This window comes from Trachurus trachurus (assembly GCF_905171665.1).
Source record: "Trachurus trachurus genome assembly, chromosome: 19".
Taxonomy (NCBI): Eukaryota; Metazoa; Chordata; class Actinopteri; order Carangiformes; family Carangidae; genus Trachurus; species Trachurus trachurus.
This window is the reverse complement of record NC_139913.1, coordinates 6313733-6336194: the sequence shown is the minus strand read 5'-3', so window position 1 is coordinate 6336194 and position 22462 is coordinate 6313733. Positions and strand designations below refer to the sequence as shown.

At 40.0% G+C, this 22462-nt stretch overlaps 2 protein-coding genes across 3 annotated transcripts; one reads left to right on the top strand and one right to left on the bottom strand.

Annotated features, from left to right (window-relative positions):
* Nucleotides 1–948: 948 nt before the first annotated feature.
* On the top strand, nt 949–10019 carry LOC311003151 (kelch domain-containing protein 1-like; the record flags this gene model as incomplete). Its single annotated transcript, XM_083994836.1, has 13 exons — nt 949–1056; nt 1888–1958; nt 2805–2922; nt 3940–4052; nt 4196–4286; nt 4381–4479; nt 4588–4662; nt 5156–5214; nt 5335–5447; nt 6263–6335; nt 6485–6569; nt 7696–7775; nt 9884–10019. The coding sequence occupies 13 exons, from the start codon at nt 949–951 to the stop codon at nt 10017–10019; spliced, it is 1221 nt and encodes a 406-aa protein (XP_083850962.1).
* Nucleotides 10020–10559: 540 nt separating this feature from the next.
* Nucleotides 10560–20694, bottom strand: LOC311002298 (LIM and SH3 domain protein 1-like). 2 transcript variants are annotated; one of them, XM_083993622.1, is made up of 8 exons: nt 20462–20694; nt 19094–19188; nt 18124–18208; nt 15813–15920; nt 14901–15008; nt 12268–12337; nt 12079–12170; nt 10560–10949 (listed from the first exon to the last, which is right to left on the bottom strand). In XM_083993622.1, exons 1-8 carry the CDS (start codon nt 20528–20530, stop codon nt 10776–10778), a joined length of 801 nt encoding a protein of 266 aa, XP_083849748.1. In that variant the 5' UTR covers nt 20531–20694; the 3' UTR covers nt 10560–10775. The 2 variants fall into 2 exon arrangements, with proteins under 2 accessions (XP_083849748.1, XP_083849749.1); XM_083993623.1 differs by lacking the exon at nt 15813–15920.
* Nucleotides 20695–22462: the final 1768 nt, after the last annotated feature.

Below are 22462 nucleotides of genomic sequence, written 5' to 3'. Positions count from 1 at the left end.
CTGCTGCTGTTTGTTCAGCAGCGTTGCTCATCATCATCATTGCTCCAAAGACTCAAAACAGAAGTAATGTGACACATAAAGACACAAAGACAACTAATTGAAGCAGACACCTCTTCTCTGGGTGGATAAAATGCAATAATCATTTTTAATTTGAATTTGCACATGTAAATTATCATTTAATTGAGTTTTGTGTTTTTAAATGCATATTTTCACACTTTAATATAGCACTTTTTTTTCTTTTTATGCAACCAAAACTGATTATTGTGGGTGTCTCACTCCTTTGTGACAGAGGTGGGTGGAGGAGGAGGAGGTGGTGAGTTTCTGTTCTTCTGCTTCTCCCATTGTCTTCAGAGCAGAAAACGCTCAGGTGCAGTGAATCACATCCAATCACATCAGTAATTAATGACACTGGTGAGATCACGTGTTACTTTATTAGATGCAAACTTGAAGAAGCAGAAATTAGAAAATGTAGTTTCATAATTTATATTGTATGTTGTTCCCTTTTTCCACGTTTAAATCAAATATCCTGCAACTTTTAAAGATGTTTAATAAAAAGTTTGTAGAGTCTCCCTTCCCTCTTCCTCCTCCTCCTCCTCCTCCCTCCCTCCCTCTCTGTGTATTAGCTATGATTTGCTGGTGGAGGTGAAGTCGCATAACAAAGAGGATCATGGTAATGGGGAGGAGTAAACAACGACAACAAGCCTGAAAAACACGTTTCTCAGGGCGGCCGGACCAGTCGGCTTCCTCCTCCTCCTCTTCCTCCACAGCAGCAGCAGCAGCAGCCGGAGCAAGAGCGTCGGATCAGATCTCAGCTGCTGCACCAGCTCCACCACATTCCTCCTCCTCCTCCTCCTCCTGCTGCTCCACGCTGGTAATCCATTTTAGTTTGTTTTTATTTGAGCGTCGCCGACTGGGAGAGCCAGTGCGCAGAGCCCGGAGAGAGGGATGATGGATGCTGCTGCCACCGAGGGAGACGCGCCGCTGTGCCCGCAGGAGAGGAGCAGCCACACGGCTTTCATCGACAACAACACCCTGCATGTGTGGGGAGGCTACCAGGTGAGAGACTGCACTGCACAGCACGGCAGGTAGAGAGGAGCCACGTCACCCCTTTATTAGGTACACCTGAGTCAGCCAGTGCAGCTTATAACTTACTGACTCATAGGAGCTTTTTAACCTGTTGATTGAACTTTGTGGTCACTTTGCATGACATTAAATTACACTAAAAGGTGCGTTTTTGTCAACTTTTATTGACAATTTTAAAAGTGTGGGGGACAAACTACTGGAAAAACTGCAGTTTATTTCAGGGCTGTTGAATTATTTTTGCTTTATAGGCAAGGCAAGGCAAGGCATCTTTATTTATATAGCGCATTTCATACCAAGGCAACTCAATGTGCTTTACATAAAGACAAAACAGGCATTAAAAACAAAAAACACAGTTAAAAGCAGGAGCAAAGAGGAATAAAAAAGTTAAATAAAAGAAAATAAATAAAGTTAAAAGTTCTTAAAAAGAGCTCAGCTATAAGCACATGAAAAGAGAAATGTTTTAACCTGGATTTAAAAGTGCTTACAGTTGGGGCTGACTTTAGTTTTGCTGGTAGTTATAGTGTGTAAGTATCTATATGTATGTGTAAAATGGATTTGGAGACCAGTGTTCAGCTGTGCAGGAACTCCAAATAACAACCTGTGAGTGTGAGAAAGAAAGAAAGCTCAGTGCAGGAACATGTTTGAACAGGGAAAACATGTGTCCCTCTATATCTGGTTGCATCCTGGTTGTTGCTATAGGCACAGACTCAAAAGATGCACATGAACATGAGCTGTGAAGTCACAGTTTTTGATTTTCTGAAATGTATAATGTTCATTTCCATGTCCTCCATGTTTCCCTGACAGGTGGTCAACCGAGAGGACGTCATGTTGCCCAGCGATGAGATATGGCTCTGCGATTTAGACAGCGGGACGTGGTAAGAACTGTTTATCGCAACATGTCACCCTGACCCTGTAGCAGTGGTTGAGGGCCTCATAGCGTGTGTGTGTGTGTGTGTTGCTTCTGATAAAACGGTAACAACCAGATACAGTGACCACGCAGGTCTGATTAGAAATAAAGACGGTTGAAGGGAGAAGATGAGAAGTTTTGCTCGTACTGTTTCATACTGTAGGTTGCCTGTCCCATTTTTTTTCACTATAAAGCTCCTCAAGTTTGTCACAAACCTCCACATGAACTCATGGATTTTGGAAGTCAAAGGTCAAGGGTGTAGTGACATCACAAAGATTCAAAATGATCAGTGTCTGCGTTAATAAAAACGTACTTTTTGATTTTCTTTGTGTCTTCAAACTTTATCACAAGTGTTCAATCAGTGCAAAAAAAAAGAAGTAGGTTAGTATAAACATGAGGAATATCGACAGATTAATTATCAGAATTGTTTTACTCTCACATCAAATCCCATATTGGTCGGGCTCCATCTTTAACTCCTGTAGTTCACTTGTGCACAAGCATTGGCACAAACCTCCACAAATGAAATGAAATGTTGGCAAAATTTGGCTTTTTACCACAATTATCTCCAAGGAAATTTCCTTTTTTAAATGTTCATTTGGACTTGAGGAAGAGCTGGTTGGACTTTGCAGGTCACTCACAACAACAAATGCTTAATCAAACACGGATGTGACCTGACCTGAAACCACGAGGTGTTTTTGTTCTAGTTATGATCATGTGCTTCACACTCCTGTGTTTATTTGTTTTCTATGTGTGTTTTACATTTACATATTCTCTTTCTCTCTCTCTGTGGCCTTTTCTCTCTGTGTGTGTGAAGGCGGCGGACTCAGATCACCGGCGACGTCCCTCCAGTCTTGGAAGGCTCATGCGGCGCCCACGTCAACGGCACGCTCTACATCTTTGCGGGATGCGACTCCGCCGGATACACCAACCAGGTGGGTTGCTGCGGACGTTTCTAAAGCAGCCGACTCCTTGTTCGAGGGATGCTTCATCACATTTGGCACAAACGTCCAATGAGACCTGAGGAAGAAACAGATTTTAGTGGTGTAAGGTCAAAGGTCAGAGGGGTTGTGAGCTCACCATACACAGTTTTGGGGCCATAATTCAAGAATTCAAACGATAAATATGACATTTTACAAAAATATTCCACTTTTTCACTCATCTCCAGGACAAATTTATAAGAACTCAGTGGTCAAAGGTCGCAGTCACCTCACAAAACATTAATTTAACTTTTTTAACACAATTATCCAGAGAATCCTAAAGGAAATTCCCTTTTTGAATTGTCCTTTTGAACTTGAAGATGAGCTGATCTTGACTTTCATGGTGCAAGATTAAAGATCAAGGGCAACGTGACCTCACAATACACATTTTTGAGCCATAACTCAAGAAAAATTGTACAACAATTGCAATGAAATTACACAAATGTTGCAAGTTTGCAAAGTGCTTCACAAAACTGCACTTTAAAATGGGTTTTATTAATATCCTGGATGTCAAAGGTCCACCCCACTGTGACATCACACGGTTCAGAGAGTGTGAACAGACAGACATGGATGTAAAAACTGCAACTTGACACAGTTTTTAGCTTTGTTTTTATTGTACGACAAAATGAGAGAGGATATACGTTTTTAATTCACGGCTACATGGTGGTACAACCTGAAAATGGGCTAGAAAAACTGCAGTGTCATCTTCATAAGACGCGGTTTGAACGGCCGGTATTGAAGGCTGTGTTTTCACATGGAGCTCATACCAGACTGTGGACTCTGCAGATAATCCAGACTGATCATCTGCTCTGATAACCGATACTGAAACGTGACACAGACAGACATTCAGACAGGAAGTCGGATAAAGATGCACAGCAGGAATCTTTGTGCTTTTCTATCATAGGATCATTTTATGTATATATGTTTTTTTTTTTTATTCTTATTTGATGATTCTCTTGTTTTAATTTGTAGATGTTCAGCGTCGACCTCACAGAGCCGAGCTGCACGTGGAAGAAAGTGACCGACACCAGAGGAACGACGCCGTCGCCACGAAACAAACACTCCTGCTGGGTCCACAGAGACAGGTCAGTGGTTTAATTATACACTCAAATTAACTTTTTAATGTCAAAATGGGTGGTTTTTGGAGGAGTGTCCACATTATTTGCTGTGTGTTTTGCTGTTTGATGTGTGAATTATGTACAAGAAATCATCATTTTGTGCTTTGCAGATTAATCTATTTTGGTGGATATGGGTGTAAAACCATCGGGGAAGTACGAAACACATCGTCGGCAAGCTTCGTCGTGGAGGAGATGTCTTGGGTAAGAAATAAATTCAAAAAGTTTGAGCCCAAATCAAAACAAACTCATATGGAAACATGATTGATGCTTTTATTTACTTTGTTTTTTTGTAAAGACGACAATTGGAGACACGTTATTCAGGTGCTGGGGCTGGAACAATGAAGTCAATGTTTTTGACACGCACACCGCCACATGGAGCCTGCCAGAGACACGAGTGAGTCTAACAATAACGGGGTTTAATATTAATTTATCCACCTTTTGGTAACGACGATGTGAGTTTTCTGGTGCGACTGTGGTTTTGGTTTTTTTCCTTGACGTGCAGGGTCCGGCCCCCGGCCCCAGAGGCTGCCACGCCGCCGCCCTGCTGGGGAACAAAGGTTACATCTCCGGTGGTGTGGTGAGTTGTTGAGAAGCTTTTCTACACTTGTGTGAGCACAGCGTAGCCAAAAGTATGTGGACATGTCATGTGTGCAGTCGTGTTGCTCCGTGGTTTAATTTGGGCGTCCGCACGCAGTTTCTAATTAAAGGAATTTTTTAATTCTGGAAGGGAGTATTCTGCAGACAATAGCGCGTTTCCATCTTTGTGGTAACAGTTTTGGGAGGCACTTTCCTGTTTCAACATCCCTTTCCTGTTCTTCTGACGTGATGACAATGCCCTTGAGCTCAAAGTCAGACTCTTTTATTTAAAATTTTCTTTTGAGTTTGGTGAAGGAGAACGTGACCGGAGCTGCACAGAGACCAGAGCAGCACACGTCCAGTAGACTTTAACAGTGGGAACGAGTGTCTGCAAACTTTTGGCCATGCAGTGCATCTGTAAACAGGTTGCAGTCTGTTTACTAAACACAGATAAAACCTAATGTGTGTGTGTGTGTGTGTGTGGTTGTTTACAGGAGACGGCAGAGTTGGACCTGTTCTGTTTAGACCTGGAGACCTGGACCTGGACTCAATTGTAAAACTCACACACTCGTAATGGACACATTTCATTCCCACACTGCTTCTTGTTTTCTCTTCCACTGATTCATCTCTTTCTGTCTCTCCCTATCTTTGTATTTATTGCTCTCTTCACCAGTGACATCTCGTCGTCCTGTTCACCTCTGGGACGCTCCATGCACACCATGACGCCCGTCTCAGATCACGCGCTCTTCGTGTACGGAGGCCTCGGCACGGACGGAAACACTCTGAGTGAGTCTCGGTTATCTGCATCTTTAATGGTCAGATTACAGTACAATCTGACCACTTTACCTTATTTATCTTATCTTATTTAACTATTTTTTTATATTCTTATTCTTAACTTATTGTTCACTTCTTGTTGTACGTCTTTTATTTGAGAGCTGTGCAAACCGAGTCAAATTCAACATACTTGGCAGAACACGTTCCTACAAGGTTTAGATTTTTGCATTTTTGCAGTTTTCTGTTTTTGTACAAGAAAATGAGTAGAAAGTTGATGAATATTTGAGCGATAAGAGTTCAGATGGTAAAACACAGTTCTGGTTTTGAATCATCCGTGACCTTTGTGTTTATATTTAAATCATGTCAACTTTTTTTGTTAACGTTTCGGTTCCTCCTTTTTGTGCTTGTTTGGAAACAGATTCTCTTATCTTTTCTGTTTGCATAGCGGATGTTTACCTTTTTGTTTAACATCACAACAACAGCTATGAACTATGGGTAGTTTCCTCAGGCAAATTTTGCAGAAATGCAGACTTTCAGGAAGTGTGCGTTTAAGGCCCAAAATGAGGACGGCAACAGAGCCGTTGAGGAATTAACTTCAAGGATTTTTAACGTATTAAAATTATCAGGGAAAAACGTTTTTATCTGCATTATATAATTTTCATTACCCCTTATCTGCCTCGGACAAATATGCACAAGGTTGAAGGACGTTTCTGTTTCAGTGCATCTGTGGAAACAAGAGATATCGTCACTGTGGTTTTAGTTTTTCCCAGAGATGTGAAAGTGAAGTTGCTTGACGTTTTTTTATCTCTGACCCCATTTTCCTCCAGATGACGCCTGGCAGTTTAACACGGTTAAAAGAGAGTGGACCAAGATGACACACCCACACAAGGACAAGCCCAGGTAGGAAAAACTGTTAAATATACAGAAAAATGATGCACAGTCGAGTTGAGAATAAAACCAGATGATGTGCATAAAAAAACAGGAAACTAAATTTCTATACCAGCCAGTCAAAAACAAATTGTATTTTTAAACCCGTGTTGGTTCCTCAGGGTGTGTCACACGGCGTGCCTGGGGAACGACGACGACGTTGTGGTGTTCGGGGGAAGCAGCCACCTCTGCATCCTCATGGACTCGGTATGTGATGACAAAAGTTTTTACGATTTCACTTTGTTCTTTTGATTTTGTCCAGTCACGACTTTAATGAGCTATTTGTGAATAGTTTGTTTTGCGAATAGTTTCAAGGATTTAGAAATTAACCTCCAACCGTGCTTTAGATTACAGGTTTATTTTTAGTTGCACTGTGTTGTTTTTTCCCCATTGCAGCTTTATTCCCATGTAAATGTCATTTGATTCAGTGAACTAATTATAGACTGTTGTTGTTTTTGTCCAGTAAAAAACTGTTGCGTCATAAAATCTTAAGTGGTTTAGGGGCTCAAAGTGCACTTATGTGCTAATGTAATGATTTCACATGTGCAGCTGAAGAATGTTAACGAAACTGGGCTGGATTACCAACAGTGTGCACGAGGTCGTGTTCAGAGTGTGAAAATGTCGCTGCCTTGTGAAATAATCCGATCGAATCAGTGACATCAGAGTAAACAAGTTAGAGTTAACAACCGTGAGAGCGAGCAAACCGGGAAGCGCCACCAACTAGATGTTGCGTACTTAAATGTCTATACTTTCTTTTCTACTGTTGTTTTTCGCTGCATAAAAGAGCACACGCCAGGACAGCCAGCTAATGCAGGGATGCATTATATGAACTTATAATATTCATTCATATAATTTAAATGAAATTCTGATTGAAATCGATTGAAACTATTTATTTATTGAAAGTGATTATTTGAAAATCATCTAGTATGCAGCCAGACATGAGAGGAGCACTGGTTGCTGCTGGACCAGTTTATGTAGGCTAATTGAAGCATCAAAAAGTGATGGCTTGTTAGCAGTGGGAACAATTAAAAGGGTTGGAGCCAAGCCACCAATATTTTTTGAGATTTTTTTTTTTTTAAGTAGGCCATGAGTTGGAAAAGGTTTGGGAATCTCTTGGAGGGTGTAATAGTTGTATTTAATCCCAATCCGAATGTAGATTTCAACATGGACACCTAATACCAAACCTCACAGTGAGCCATTCAATTGTAGTTAAGATATTTCACATTTATAAGATCACTCTTACTGACCTCATGGTGGCATTAGAGGAAAGATTGTGTAGCTAATTATCATCCATCCTCATGTGATTAATTATTGTCAACCCTCTTGTCGTCAGGTGGCTGTACTGAGGGCGCCATCGCAGCATCACTGCAGCGACGTGATCGTCTTCCAGACTCAGCCCTACTCCCTCTTCAGGTGAGGATGATGATGATGATGATGATGAACCCATCATGTACGATCGCTGCCTGTTGTCTGTGTGTCTGCCGGTCCCGTGCAGCACATCACGTACACCGGCGTCTACGTGTGAGAGCGTGTTTGCTTTGTGTGTCCTCGCCGTTCACACATGATTAAGCAGTTTTAACAAAGTCCACAAGGACCCGTTTAACACTCTGAGCTATTTATTCCCCTGCACGGCTCCCAGTTGGCCCTGCAGTGTGTGTGTGTGCCAGCTCACGCACAACAGAGGGACACAGTGTTATGTTAATGAGCTTTACCTTTATGTTATATATGGGTAGGGTAAACACAATGCCAACTAACATTGTTGGATTAAAGTTACTCAAATTAGAGTAAGTAAAGTGTTCATTTGACACTGAAAACTTCACACCCGATTAAAGGAGTCATCATGTTTTATATACATTTTGTTTTGGTGTGTGAGGTTTAAAGTTCAGGCTGTGTGTGGATGTTTAGCTCTTGGATGGTGCTCTTCAGGAAACGGGAACTAAATATAAATAATTGCTCTGTGCGAGGGCAGAGGTGTAGCAGGAAGCAGGTCATAAAAACAGCAGAGGAGTTTACTGCATCGCCTCATTAGCAGCTCTGAGAGGCTGCACACGGCACAGCTCTGAGCTAAATAATGAAAACCAAACTCATTAGGGTTCATCCTCTGTAGATAATATCACAGTCCAGATTTTAGAAGACGTCTCTAAACCATTTTATTTTGTTTTTTTTCCCATAACAGTCTGATAAATAATATTGGAGGTTGCATGTTCTCCCTATGCCTGTGGGTTATCTCTTGGTTCGCCAGCTTCCTCCCTCAGTCCAAACACACGCTCACTTGGTCAATTAGTGGCTTGTAATTGTAAGACCTTGGCTGTAACAAGTGGTTATTTGACTCACTGCGGCCATTCAATCAGCTTGAACCAATTTGCCTGTTGTTTTCCTCTGACAACAAGCCATTTCTTGCCAGAGAGCTGCAGCAGCTCACTATTGTGTCTCTGTTGATCTACTAGAATTTTCTCAAACAACAATCTCTGCAGTTGCTTTAAGTGGTGTGGTTGTTAAACTTTAAAGAACTGGATGTTACTGGATATGCAAAAGTCTCTCTTTTCTGCTGATGTCTCTGTTTGACCTACAACAGCAAACGAGGCCACCGGTGGGAAGATAAGCTGTTTCTAAATAGTGTAACTCTTTACCTTCAGGAGGCAGTGATCGGGTCGGTAGTCTTCGTTGCAGCAAAACGCTACCGCTTTTGTCCACAGGGGTCACTAAAATCAACACAAAATGAAAGTTCTTTGTAGTTGCTTTTAAGAAAAAAAAAGAAAAAAAAAACACAAAACCTTAAAGGGATAGTTCATTCAACATTTTGGTAAATTGGCCCATTGCCATAATCCCTATAGTCTTAGCAGTAGGTTTGTTACCTTTAATTGTCGGTGCAAGCTATTTTTAGAACGACGGAGCAGAGCCGCGAGCTGCTCAGAGCTACGCTACGGAGGCTCATGGGATTTCTTGGTTCACCACGCTATGAGATAATAACAGAACATTACCAGACAGAGTTGTTTTGGAGGTAAATTCATGCAAAACCACTGATGCACGTTCCCATCGAGGGCAGTTTTTCATCAAGCAGTCTCTGCATTTGCCTCGAAAACAACTCTGTCTGGTAACGTTCTGTTATTATCTCATAGCGTGGTGAATGTGCAGGTCACAACTTGTCCACGCGAGCGTTTGAGTTGTTGGATTGTGTATTTGATGAGTTTGATGGAATCCAATAAATCCCATTAGCCTCCGTTGCGTAGCTCTGAGCAGCTCTCGGCTCTGCTCCGCCGTTCTAAAAATAGATTGCACCAACAATTAAAGGAAACGAACCTACTGCTATGACTATAGGGATTATGGCAATGGGCCAGTTTGACAAAAAGTTGAACTATCACATTAAATTACCTTTCGTCCTCGTTCAAATGCTTAAGTTTGAGTCCTCAGCAGACCATGTCTAAATGCATTGAGTTGCTGCCATGTTATTGGTCTATTAGATATTTGCATTAAGTATTTTTTATCTTAACAACCAGCTGCATGTTTCTGTTCTTCTGCAGACTCTGTGAGGACTTCATGGGTAAAAACCCGGAGCTGTTCAGGAGGCAGCTGGAGTCGCTGCCTTCGAAGCTGAGAAGCCGGGTGGAGAAGAGAGTGGCGTTTTTCTCCAGCCTGAACCCACTCGTCACAGCCTGACGACGACAACGGTGACTGTTTTTAGAGCCACGTGATTCTGAGCCAGATGGTTATTAAAAAAAGAAAACCCTCATGTTTTCTCCACATCAGGAGAATTTAAAAGAAAAACATGGTGCTAAAGTGTGATTATTTTTAACTTAAGGAACTATCATGTGTAAATAAAGTGTTTTTGTCTCATTTTAAACAAGTTTGATTTAGGTGAAATTTTACATGTAGTGATTTATGTGCAATATGTTTTTGAATAAAGGTGTTGATATGTTGTACTTTAAGTTTGGTGTGTATTTCATGATCAATGTAGCAGAAGTCATTGGAGTCGCACAATGCAGAAACTTAAATATTCCACGTTTCTTTAATCAAAATCAGCTTAAATGGATTTAATCATCTGAGTTTTTCCTCATTCGATATATCAGACAAGTGTTTTAAGGGATTTCTAAGCAGTTGGTGATACAAACAGGAAGCTGTTGCTGTTCCCTGTCGGTCCAAAGCTAAAGGCTAAAGGCTGCACCTGCACATAAAAAGGTAAATATTACCTGAGTGGTAAATTATAAGATTAATTTGTTAAATATTTTTTATTTGTCCTGTTTTCCCACCACTTAAACCTTTATCATTGAAAGTGAAATTTCATCATTAATCTCAAAAAGGCCAAGCTGAACCAGACAGGGAAGATTTTACAACATATTCTTTTTCTTTCACAGCGTAGCTCGTGCTGCTGCTGCTGCTGCTGCTGCTGCTGGTCGACGGCCTAATGTCTGTTTATCACACTGGTCGCACGTAGTTGGCGGGCAGCATCCCCCGCTGCCCCGTGCGCTGGTTGAATCCAAACACCCATCCCTCGTCGATCGGCTCCACGTCCAGGATCAGGTCGCCCTCTAGGAGAGAAACCTCATCCTGCTCTGCTGCCGTGTAGCTGTACATGGCCTGGTAGCGCTTCTGACACACACACACACATAGACACACACACATAGAGATGTAATATAATATGTAGAGCAAAACATGCAAAGTTCAAACTGATTACTTTGCATTGAATTTCCCTCCTGGAGGCATAAACACACTCGTAACATCTGATATACAAACACATGTAACAGCTGCACTGACACAACATGAAACTGAAACTATGATCAAACATTATGAACTGAATAAATTCATATAAATTATACAATGAACATAAAAAATAATGTAAAAGACTACATACAATACATTAAAAATCCTATAGGTAACCTCATGCTATGTACAAATTAATGCACCTGGCCAAAAATATGTGGACACTGTCGTCTCTTTGAATCTTGATGCCTCTAATTATTTTAATTATTGATTAATCTGGTAATTTCTGTTCTTCTTTTTTTTTAACCAATTTATTCTTTATTTACCGTATTTCAATAATTTTTCATGGGAGTCCTAAGTGATGTCTTCACGTGTATCATATTGTCCAACCAACAGTCTCAAACCAAAGATGTTCAGTTTAGAACAACAGGAAAGTGACAAAAAGACAAATAATCAATCAATAGCTGCCAATTTGGGTTTTAATATCTGCTGCAAAACCTTTTGTAAGCTTTTATAGCAACACAGCACATTAATATCCATCCACATAGCCACATACTTTTGGCCATAATATCAGACATTACACTGCAAAAACTCAAAATCTTTCCAAGAATATTTGTCTTATTTCTTGTCAACATGTCTCATTTCTAGTCAAAACTAATCTCTTTCCACTTAAAATAAGACTCATCACCTAAAAATGTCCTTGTTTTTAGATACTTCTCACTTGGTTCAAACAAACTTTCACTTGAAATAAGTAGAAAAATCTGCCAGTGAAAGCAGGTTTTTTGTGCTCGTAATAAGAAAGAAAAACTTGTTCCACTATCAGATGTTTCTACTTATTTCAAGTGAAAATATGCTTGAAAGAAATAAAAAAAAAACATGCTACTTTTTATGTGATAGTCTTATTTCAAGTAGGCTATAATGAGATTTGTTTTGACTAGAAGTTACATTTTGACAAAAAATAAGACAAATATTCTTGGTAAGAGTTTTAAGTTTTTTGCAGTGTATGTAGCAGCCTTACCCCTCCACAAGGTGGCGCTACGGCAGCAGGGTTCATCTGTCCAGCTGGCTGCTGCCTGAATCTGTCAGGGTTGGGTTGTTGCTCCTCATAGTCTACACACACACACAAACACACACACACATGTTAACACAAACATGCAGAGGTAAACCTGTGTATTCGGACTTTGCTCTAAACGTATGTGTGTCTCACCTTGTCTGTTTTCAGGAGGAGGTGCATCACTTCGGACTTTGCTCTTCTCAAACTCCTCGTGGTACTTTATCTACACACACATACAGTATACACATGTTAACACATTAAACACACACACATTTAACCCACTAGAGGGCGCAGTGCTCTGGAGTTGAACAGCAACCCTGGAGGTTTCCCCCCTCTGTGAGAAGCAGCTCACCATTTTAGGAGGTGGCTCTGGGAGATGATGAGGATTTACAGAGGCAACAGATTTTTAGTGGGGAGGACGTTTCTCACAGTCAAACAGCTGAACATCTTCTGACTGATCTTAAACTCTCACACGAGGGAAACCTCTTGTAATAAAACTTCACAGAAACAAAAAGCAGAAAAAGGCACCAACAGAAACAAATACGAATCGTTAACAAATGTTTTTCTCTGATGCAGCATTTGTTGTTGCATCTTTCTCTCTGCCTAGTGTGACAAAAAATGCTTTGTTTTGATTTGTCTTTTATGACAAATCTGTGATTTAACTCAGATAATGTGCAAAACCCATTATAGTCTTCATCTCTTTTGGACTTTTATTGCCTATTCAGTGTAAAAGACATGTTTGTTCACTCATAATTTCCTTTATTGAGCATTTAGAGCTTTAATACGCAATAAATGGTTTCTATAATTCACTGGTTCTCTGCGGTTTTTCTTTTTTTTTTAGTGCAGCTCCGTCTTTGACGACTTTTTCTATTTTACTCAAAACAACATATTGTGTTAGCTGTGCTGTGGGATAATCTATGATGATTAAACTTGTAAAATTGTTAAAAGAAATGTGGCTTTATGTCAGTTACATGGAGAAACTCCAGCAGTGAGATGTTTTTGCAACATGTATCGAGGCCACAGGAGGAGACAGAGATGGGAGACAGACGGGATGACCCAGGCTCTGTGAAATGAAGTGAATGTTTCCAGCTTTCAGTGGATGGATGGAAGAGGAAACTGGACGTGGATTTAGGAAACAGAAGGAGCCTCCTGTGTCCTCAGCAGACCTCAAGAGGAGCAAACAGATCGGGAGCGGATGGTGGGAAAAAAGAGCGACTTGAAACACGCAGTTAAGGAAAGACAGAAAGACGGAGGCAGCTCGTGGAAAAATAAGTTGCTAGATTTTGGCCTTTTGACATGCAACTTATCACCCGTCATTCCTTTCTGCAACTGCTGCTCTCATGAGAGAAAAAAAGAGAAAGTTTGTGTTTCAGTGTGGTATGCATGTGTCTACCAGTGTGTGTGTGTGTGTGCGTGTGTGTGTGCAGCAGAGAGCGGACGTTCACTTTGTGTCCACAGCTGAGAGACTTTGACCATATAGGGCAGCTGCTCCTCGGTGGACGAGGAGAAATGTCTGAAATGCGCCTGTGTGTCTCTGCAGGATCGTTCTCCGACGTCCCTCACACAGTTTTGTTTCTCGCTGCTGCAGAACCAGAATCAGACGTTGCACCGACTCGTCGACCCGGTTGCTGCTTCCATCTGGTCATGTCATGTCGTGTTTGTTTTTTTGTTTTGTTTTTTATCCCTCACAGGAAATAATCGGTCCGCTCTGTTTATAAGTGTTGTTACAGTGACAGATCGACCAGATGTTGCACTGCTGGGAAGTTAGATTCAGGACGAGCTGCTTCTCTAGAGGTTATAATGTGAAGTTAGTTAGCAACAGGAATTTGTTTTGTAGCGAAAACTTCTTAACCCCCCGTTAGAAACATGCTCTCCTTGGAAAGATATAAACTGTTATCTGTAGTGTTATGGCACTCAAGACCGGTCTTGAGTGCCACAACACTACAGACTGGTCTTGAGTGCTACATTTTCAAGGTCTTGGTCTTGTCTCGGTCGAGCTGAACTCTAGATTTTTTCTGAATACCAGTCAAGACCACAGCTGCAGTGACATCTTTCTTTTTTTTTTCTTAACCACAAATGGATCTCTGTCATTTATGTAATGTAATTCAATAACTTTAAGATAATTAAAATATGCTTGTGTAACCATCTGGTTGCACCACACCAGTGTCAACAATGGGAGTTTTCTGTTCAATCCAAACTTTGTTTTAATCAAATATAGTGTAGATTTTATATAAAATTATCTTTTCCTTTTAGCTGAGGAATGATTATTATGAGTACTGGCACTGAATACACAAATGGTCTTTAAAATGGTCTTGCATTGGTTTGGTCTCGGCCTCGGGTTAGGTGGTCTTGACTACAACACTAGTGATCTGTGGTTAAAACCCGGTTTTCGATAGTGTCGACATCATTGGATAATCCATGATTCATTTGTAATTTAAAAACAAAGAAGTTGGACAAATGTTGCTTGTCTGCAGTGGGAGATCTGATCAAATTGTTTTGTTTTTGATTTGGATCCAGCAATAAGATATGTGTTATTCTAGCCCAGAAAAACTGGATCATGAAAATGTTAAATTTTTTCATTTCATTTTCCTTTATTTGTTTGAGAGGGACAGTGTACATTAATGAACATTTTAAAAGGATAAAATGTAAATGCACCCAATTATAGCCAATAGGCTAATTTCCGTTGGCAGTCCCCCTGCCGGATGGAACATGGCAATGAGACCTATGTGTGAACAATCATCACTGAGAAATAACAAAATGTTTCTTCATTAAGAAGCTGCACTTACGTTACTGATCTGGTCTTGTGTCTTCTTCACTCTCTGCATCTCTGGAGTGTCGACGACCACGCTGAACCCTTTCCCCTTGCTCTTTTCAAAGTCCTCCTTGTAAAGAGCCTGCAAGTTAAAATAAATTAGCAAAAAGTAAGTTGCTGACATTTATGTTAAATGGCAGGAACAATTTAATTACATTTGTTATATGTTTTGATTCATGCATGACTTTAATCTTCATTCTAGTTGAAAACAGGGAGATGAGAGCTGCATTCATGGTGTATGGACCAGGTGATTCACACATCTGTCTGTTACGAGATGGTAAGTAAGAGTCACCTCAGTGTTTTCCAAACCGTTTTTCCTAAATAGACATCTTTATTGATTTCCTTTTCATGAAAAGTTCCACTTTTAGAGACCTGACAAAGTAAAAATTGACGCTATTTCAAACAGAAAACTAAAAGATTAGAGAAAAATCAGAAAAATAAATATAATTTTAAGCCAAAAACTGTCAATTTCTTACTCATGCGTCTTATTTGTCTAGTTTGGGAACAACTGCACTCGCAGTCATTCAGAAACCAAAAGTCCACCACACCCTGAATGCAGCATCAGATTGAAACCACTTGGGAAGGATTTAGCAAACAAGACTGAAGTGTAAAGAGACAGATTGCTCTGGAAGTGAATGCAGACATGCAGACACATAAACACAAACACAGTTAGAGGCTGGAGACACGGCACATAGTAAAGTTGCATCTAAAACTCCCATGATGCCTCTGAAAGGTAAGATCACAGTCGATGGATTCGTGTGGAGACGTTATAAAGAGCTGAAGTTGAGTTTTTAGTTGAGTTTAGTGGGTTGTTGTTGTTTTTTTTGGTAGGAGGGGTAGGGGGGGTTCGTCGGCTCGGCGGGTTTTGGAGGCGAACCAGGCGTACATTACTGATCTGGTCCTGCGTCTTCTTCACTCTCTGCATCTCCGGAGTGTCGGCCACCACGCTGAAACCTTTCCCCTTGCTCTTTTCAAAGTCCTCCTTATAGAGCGCCTGTGAATTTATAACTCATCATTCACGGATTCAGGAAACTTCAACCGTTCACCATTTTCAAGATGAGACAGAGAGAGACAAGACACCTGAGGTCGACTTCTTAAAAAGGACCTGATGATAAAGGTCAGATGTTGTTGATTGTGCTGCACGCACGCACACTTCTGCTAAACCTGACTCACAAATATACATAAACACACTCGTGCAGCTACTTCCTTGTAGGTTCATGCCTGCAGGAAACAGTTGCAACATTAAACAACGCTGAAATGTTTATTTGAAAGTAAATCTGAGATCCCCACACATTGCACACATACACACACAAACCCATGCACATACACACACACACACAAGTGAGTCATGTTCTTGCTATGGGGAATATGCTGTCTCGGTGAGAGAGCTGGACTGCCGAGACTTTTATGGTTATAAACAATGAACAGGGTTGGTTGGATGAGACCAGAGGAGAGGACCGACAGAGGAGGAGGAAACGGCTCTGGGTGTAAATGTGATCATGATGTTATCATAACAACCATGTAGCAGTGATATAGTTACTTATGTTACATGATGCTTTCAAATGGTTTTACCCAAAAATGGACAGTCAGGGTGCAGCGGTCCAAGAAAAACAGCTTAGAGGTTTTTAATGAGATTAACGTGACTGTTTTGAAAAGTGACCTCACTGTAATCTTGTGTTTCATGAAAATCATTTGGTTCCTGAAATGCTTCTAATTCACCGGAGGCGGTTCAAACTGTTCCCATCACATACTGGGCTCAAATGTTACACGAGTGGTTCTGTTTTCTTTGTGCACGTCGATGCACAAAGACGTTTTGCAAAGTTACAATGACGTCACATCTGAGTTGACCGACCGTGTTACGAGTTGCTAACAAGCTGGAAACGCAACTGTTCTCTTAGCTATCGTTGTTGTTGTTAGCATTGTTGGCTAACACCAGCTGATTTCAAGTTTCAACAGATGCTCCAGTTGCACAATTTTTATCGCAACTTTGCATAACATTATCGGATTAATTTTAAGAGCCCTAAAGTGTGTGCAATTTTTTTTGTGCAACATTTGAGAATTTTTCTAAAATGTATTTTAAAGGTCCAGTGTGTAATAATTGGCACGATTTATTGGCAAAATCTGAATATACTACCAATGAATATATTTGTTTAAGTGTATAATCGCTATAAAATAAAATTTGTTTGGTTTTTGTGTCCTTATAATTGTTCTTTTATAGGGTTTTGCTTAGAGAGTGTCGCCATCTTGCACCACCATGTTTACACGGCAGCCCGAACGGAAAATCCAGCCAGCCGGAGAGCAAGATTTGTGAGTTTTGCGTGCCTAAATAAACCATAGGCAGAAGGAAACAGCAGAGAGAGTGAGTTGATAGTTAGTCGGTAGAGAATAGTGAGAAGTTATAAACCTGAAAGTCTGCGAATGGACCACAAGTTTTTTTGGGGTGAGTGCGAGCAGAGACGTTTGTGCGAGTGAGCGAGCGAGTGCTGCAATCTAGAATCTGAACGCTAGATGTCACGGTTTTCCCTCCATTTTACACACTGGACCTTTAAATGACTAGAGACGTGAGTGACGCTTTCCTACGAACCTGCATGTAACCTTTTGGATGTGCAAGTACTTTTCTGTTAGAAAATAACAGAAAAGTAGGATGAGATTTGTTCTCATCATTTAGATAGTTGTTTAATTTTGCGTGACTTGCAGGACTTTATCCCTTTGATCAGGTTAAGGTGCTGGCGTGAACAGTGTGAGTAGATTAGAGATTAAGAACAGTGAAGGCAGCCAAGGAGGCCGAGTTGAGCCGGTGCCACATGAGAGACTGGTGGGGTTTTTTTTAATCAAAACTACTGTCCACTTTCTGATCAGTCAGGAGGAACATTCACACTACATGAAGCTCAGTTTGGTTTCACTGAAGCTCTCAAATCTTCATACCACAGTTAAACCGAAGCTCTGTTGTGGGTTTTTCCTTTTTTTTTTTGGTATTTGCTCAAAGGGCTCGTTTGATTTAATCGGAGGAATCCAATTGTCACGAGTGCAGAGCTGAGAGGAGCGTCCCAGTCTCCTGCTGTGAGACAGACAGAGGGCTGAGCGGAGGAGACAGACGATACACCGAGCCACGGTGACGCAAACCAGATTAGGACGAATATCTGCTGCAGTGATATAGCACAGACGAGATAGGACGGATCAGCCGGGGGATCGCTCACCTGACTGTTCAACATGGTCTGTTGTTTGAGGCGCAGGTTCTCGGGGGTGTCGGTCACTATGGTGAAGGAGGTTTTGGGATAATGCCTGAAAACACAGGAACAACATAAATACTTAAATGTCTCCATCTCCTTGTTCGATTGAAAACAAAAACAACAGAAAATAGATGAAATCATTTTTTGGCAAGAAATTTTCCAAACTAAAACGTAATTTCTTCAACAGATTGGCACAAGTATTTAAATCCTGCTGCACAAATTAACACTTATTTTTACTTTTACATTAATATTCAAATAGAAAAATGCAAAAACAGAAGAAAAATCTGACTTAAGTCAACTCTGGATATTGAATGAAGAGGGTGTACTTTGTTTTATAGCATCATAATATGAAAAGATTGGAAACAATTGTGATTCCACACTTTAAAATTATTATTTTCAATCCAGGAAAGAAACAAAACTGCAGATATTTTCTGAAAAATTCAGTTGCGTTTGTTTTTAATGTTCATATAAGCAACTAATATCTCATTATTTGTATTTTTTCCACTTGATTCTATTATCATTATTTCTGCTATTAAAGGCACAAAGCGATAATCTGACTGATTTTGTAATATCCAAGACCTCTAGGCGTTCACATGGGCAGTTTGTTGAGCCCTGTTTACTGTATTATTGCATCATTTTGTTTTTTGTATCTTTGTAAGTTTCATAACAGATTGAAATGGATGAAATTTAATTTTGCCTGTTGTCAATTTATGGACGATGACATCTGAGAAAAGACAAATGTGGCAAACATCTGGCAGGACTTGGACTGTAGAGATGTTGGTATCACATGACTCAGTCCGTCTGTTCACACTTCTCTTTTCTGTCACGTCCACACACGAACCCTGATGATTACTCGTGTTGTGACAGGTTGTGTTTGACGTGAAACTACCAAAACTCTGAATAATAATGTGGAGGTCAGTGTGGTGTGGACACTCACATACTGCAGTAGGGTTTCTTCTCAAATCCTTTGTAGTTGTTCATGCTCAGGGCCATCTTACAAACCTCACAGCTGAAACAACCTTTGTGCCAATACTAGAGAGAGAGAGAAAGGGATAAAATATGAAAATGTATTAAAATCTGATTCTGAGTTCAACAGGTTGAAGTTCTAGCCACTAGAAAATAAACATCCTGGAGGCCTGCGGTGAACTCTTAATACTGAATTCTCATTTGGTTTTGCTGATACTTTAAATTGATGCACATGGTAAAAAAAAAGAAAGGAAAAGAACACACAGGACACAGTGGGAAAATCCCTGAGACCACAGCTGCACTGAGCGGCTGCCAATAAGCGACAGTTACACTGCAAAAATGTCAATATGAGAATGAATAATGTAAATTTAGATTAATATTAATTACAGTATAGAGGCAAGAGAATAGCATTTTTGATCTAATCAAAAAAATGTTGTATATGATTTTTTTGTTTGGGTTTATGTCCAAAACGATGAACCTTAAGGGAACATAACTCAAAAAAAGAATAAAATCCTCAATTTGTCAGTGATTTGCACTGATAAATATCTAAAAATATGAATTGCATGATTCTGACTTTTCTTATAAAACTATGTTGTTGGGCTGTTTGTGCAAAAACATGTGCAATACTTTAACAAATGTCTGTCCCCTGTGCAACTGTGCATAGTAGAAACATTGTGCAGTGAGGTGTACTGTCTGACCTTTGTGGTGCATTCAATATCTTGGAAGAAATCAGAAATTTAAAACATTAGAGAGTAATCCAGCTCAGTGGAGTCAGGTTAATCTGCTCTTATTGTATCTTTGATTAAATTGATTAAATTAACCAAGACTGAGATTTGCTTTTATCTGCTACAGATACATTATCACATCTCACTGTTGCAGATAATAAGAGACACACAATCACACAGGCACACACACACTGTAGCCTGCCTATCATTTTCCTTTCTTTATTTTCATATTTTAGAGGTTTATTCTGACCCATGTTTATCTACCGGATGTGGTTTTACTTCCCATCACTCCCTTGTGTGTGTGAATATGGTATAATTGTTTACTTATATTGGTTGTGCACAAGTGAACAAAAATACAACTTTTTTGGGGGGCTAAAATTAAATTATAACAATAACAACAGGTCTAGCATGAAAGTAAACATGACTAAAGAGAAAAGTAACTTCTACTGTAATCAAGTGTCACCTTATGTGAGAATATTCAACTTAGAAAAATGAAATGGTTTTATTATATTTTACGAATATCACAGGTTAAATCTTAGTGTCATCAGGAAAACCTTTTTTTTCTTTCGTTCTTTCTTTTATCGTTGCATGGGGTTAACCCGGTGTGACCTTACCTTATCAAGGCAGTTTATTTTCTCTGTGGGGTAAACTGGTTTTCTGCATCTTCCACAGGGCGGATTCATGATGGCGAAGGGAGTCTTCACAAACCAAAAAAATAGAAAATAGAAAAAGAAAAAAAAGTTAAAAAAAAAAAAATCACTGATTCACCAGAATAAAAGTTCTGAGAAGTGAAGTACAGGCAGTGATGAGCAGCTGGGACAGGGACCGTCCTCCTCTGCGCCTTCAGGCATTTCATTAATATACAGAGGCGACCTAAAGGCAGGAGGAGTCAAGCGTGCAGCGTGACGCCTTCAGGAACAGTCGGATTTAGGAACATTTATTTTGAATGTGCGCTAATAAGTTACAAAATGGGCCTCGAAATAGTGTGTAGATAAACGCCGAATGACTGTAGTAGTGATTTCATGGGAACTGTGTAACTGTTAAACAGATCACAACAATAACAAAGGCTGTTTATGTTTACAATTGAGCGATATTTCCACATAAGACTGAGAGGTTGTGAATTACGAGTTTCTGCGAGGTACCTGAAGATGGCTTAAAATGCATTAGGATGTGTAGCCTACAATAACCTTAAAAGGAGACACAAACGATACCACAAAGTAAGTTAATGCCGTTTAAAATACATTAAAGACTTTATAATACCCGTTCATGGCCACAAAAGTTTAATTTAGTTGTGATGTCTGAGGTTGTTTCCCCACGAGAAGTTAATACAACCCCGTTATGAAGTTCTTCGTCAGGTGTGAAACGCTCATGTTAACTAGGTCAGAAACAATGGCTGTAGGTTAAAAAAAAAGACACACTAGTGATAAAAATGGTTGAATAAACGATAAATCTGTTGTAACTTTGGATGGACACGGTCTAAAACTGTGTGTGGTTGGCGGTCTCTGCTGGACACTAAGATAAATCACAACCAACGTGTAATCCGGACGTTAGCAAAATGCTAAATTAACGTTAACGTTATGTGATAAACTACAGCGTTTAGTGACAATGCTAACGTTAGGGTTAACGTTACAATAACACCAAAAAGCAATATCATACCAGAAAATGTTGATCCCATCTCAAGATATATACAGATTACAGCTCCATGTCAACGCATCGGGGGTATAGCTCAGTGGTAGAGCATTTGACTGCAGATCAAGAGGTCCCCGGTTCAAATCCGGGTGCCCCCTCTTTTCTGTACCGCCGTAGTAAATCAACATTTTGTTTTCACCGTAACCTGTAGCTAACGTGAAGTAACATTAGCCGTTAAGATGTTTTTTTTGTGGTTAACCGCTGCAACAAACGCAGCCGTACCATGTTACATTGGTTGAATTGTTACATTTTAAGCTTTTGAACCAAACCCCAAACACATATATTTAATATTTACGTTGTTTCGTTGTTTTATTATTCATTGAAACTAAATATTTAATCACTAAAGTTATCATAACTTGGTCGTCGACCCCACTCATGCCCCCCCTCCCTGGAAATGGTATGTTCCACCTGTAACGTTACTAGCTTGATCTAGGCTACCTGATGGTAAAGTACAAAAGTGAATTTAAATTGGCAAAATGAGGTCACAGTAAGTCAGTACTACCTTTGTTTCGCCTCTTAATGCTCCTTCATCGACTTGTAATCCATATTCTAACATAATTACTTGTTTGTGTGTCATTAATTAAGATAATTTGACTATTTTGTGGCCTGCAGTGCCAGCATTGGTTATGCTAATTAGAAGAACCCACAAGAGCTAATGTTAACATGACGTGCTCCACCTGCGCTAGCTTGATCTACCTAATGGTAACAATGGTAAAGTAAGTTACAAAAGTGAATTTAAATTGGCAAAATGAGGTCACAGTAAGTCAGTACTACCTTTGTTTTGCCTCTTAATGTTTCTTCATCGACCTGTAATCCATATTCTAACATAATTACTTGTTTGTGTGTCATTAATTAAGATAATTTGATTTGTATTTTGTGGCCTGCCAGCATTGGTTAATTTATGCTAATAAGAAGAACCTAACGTT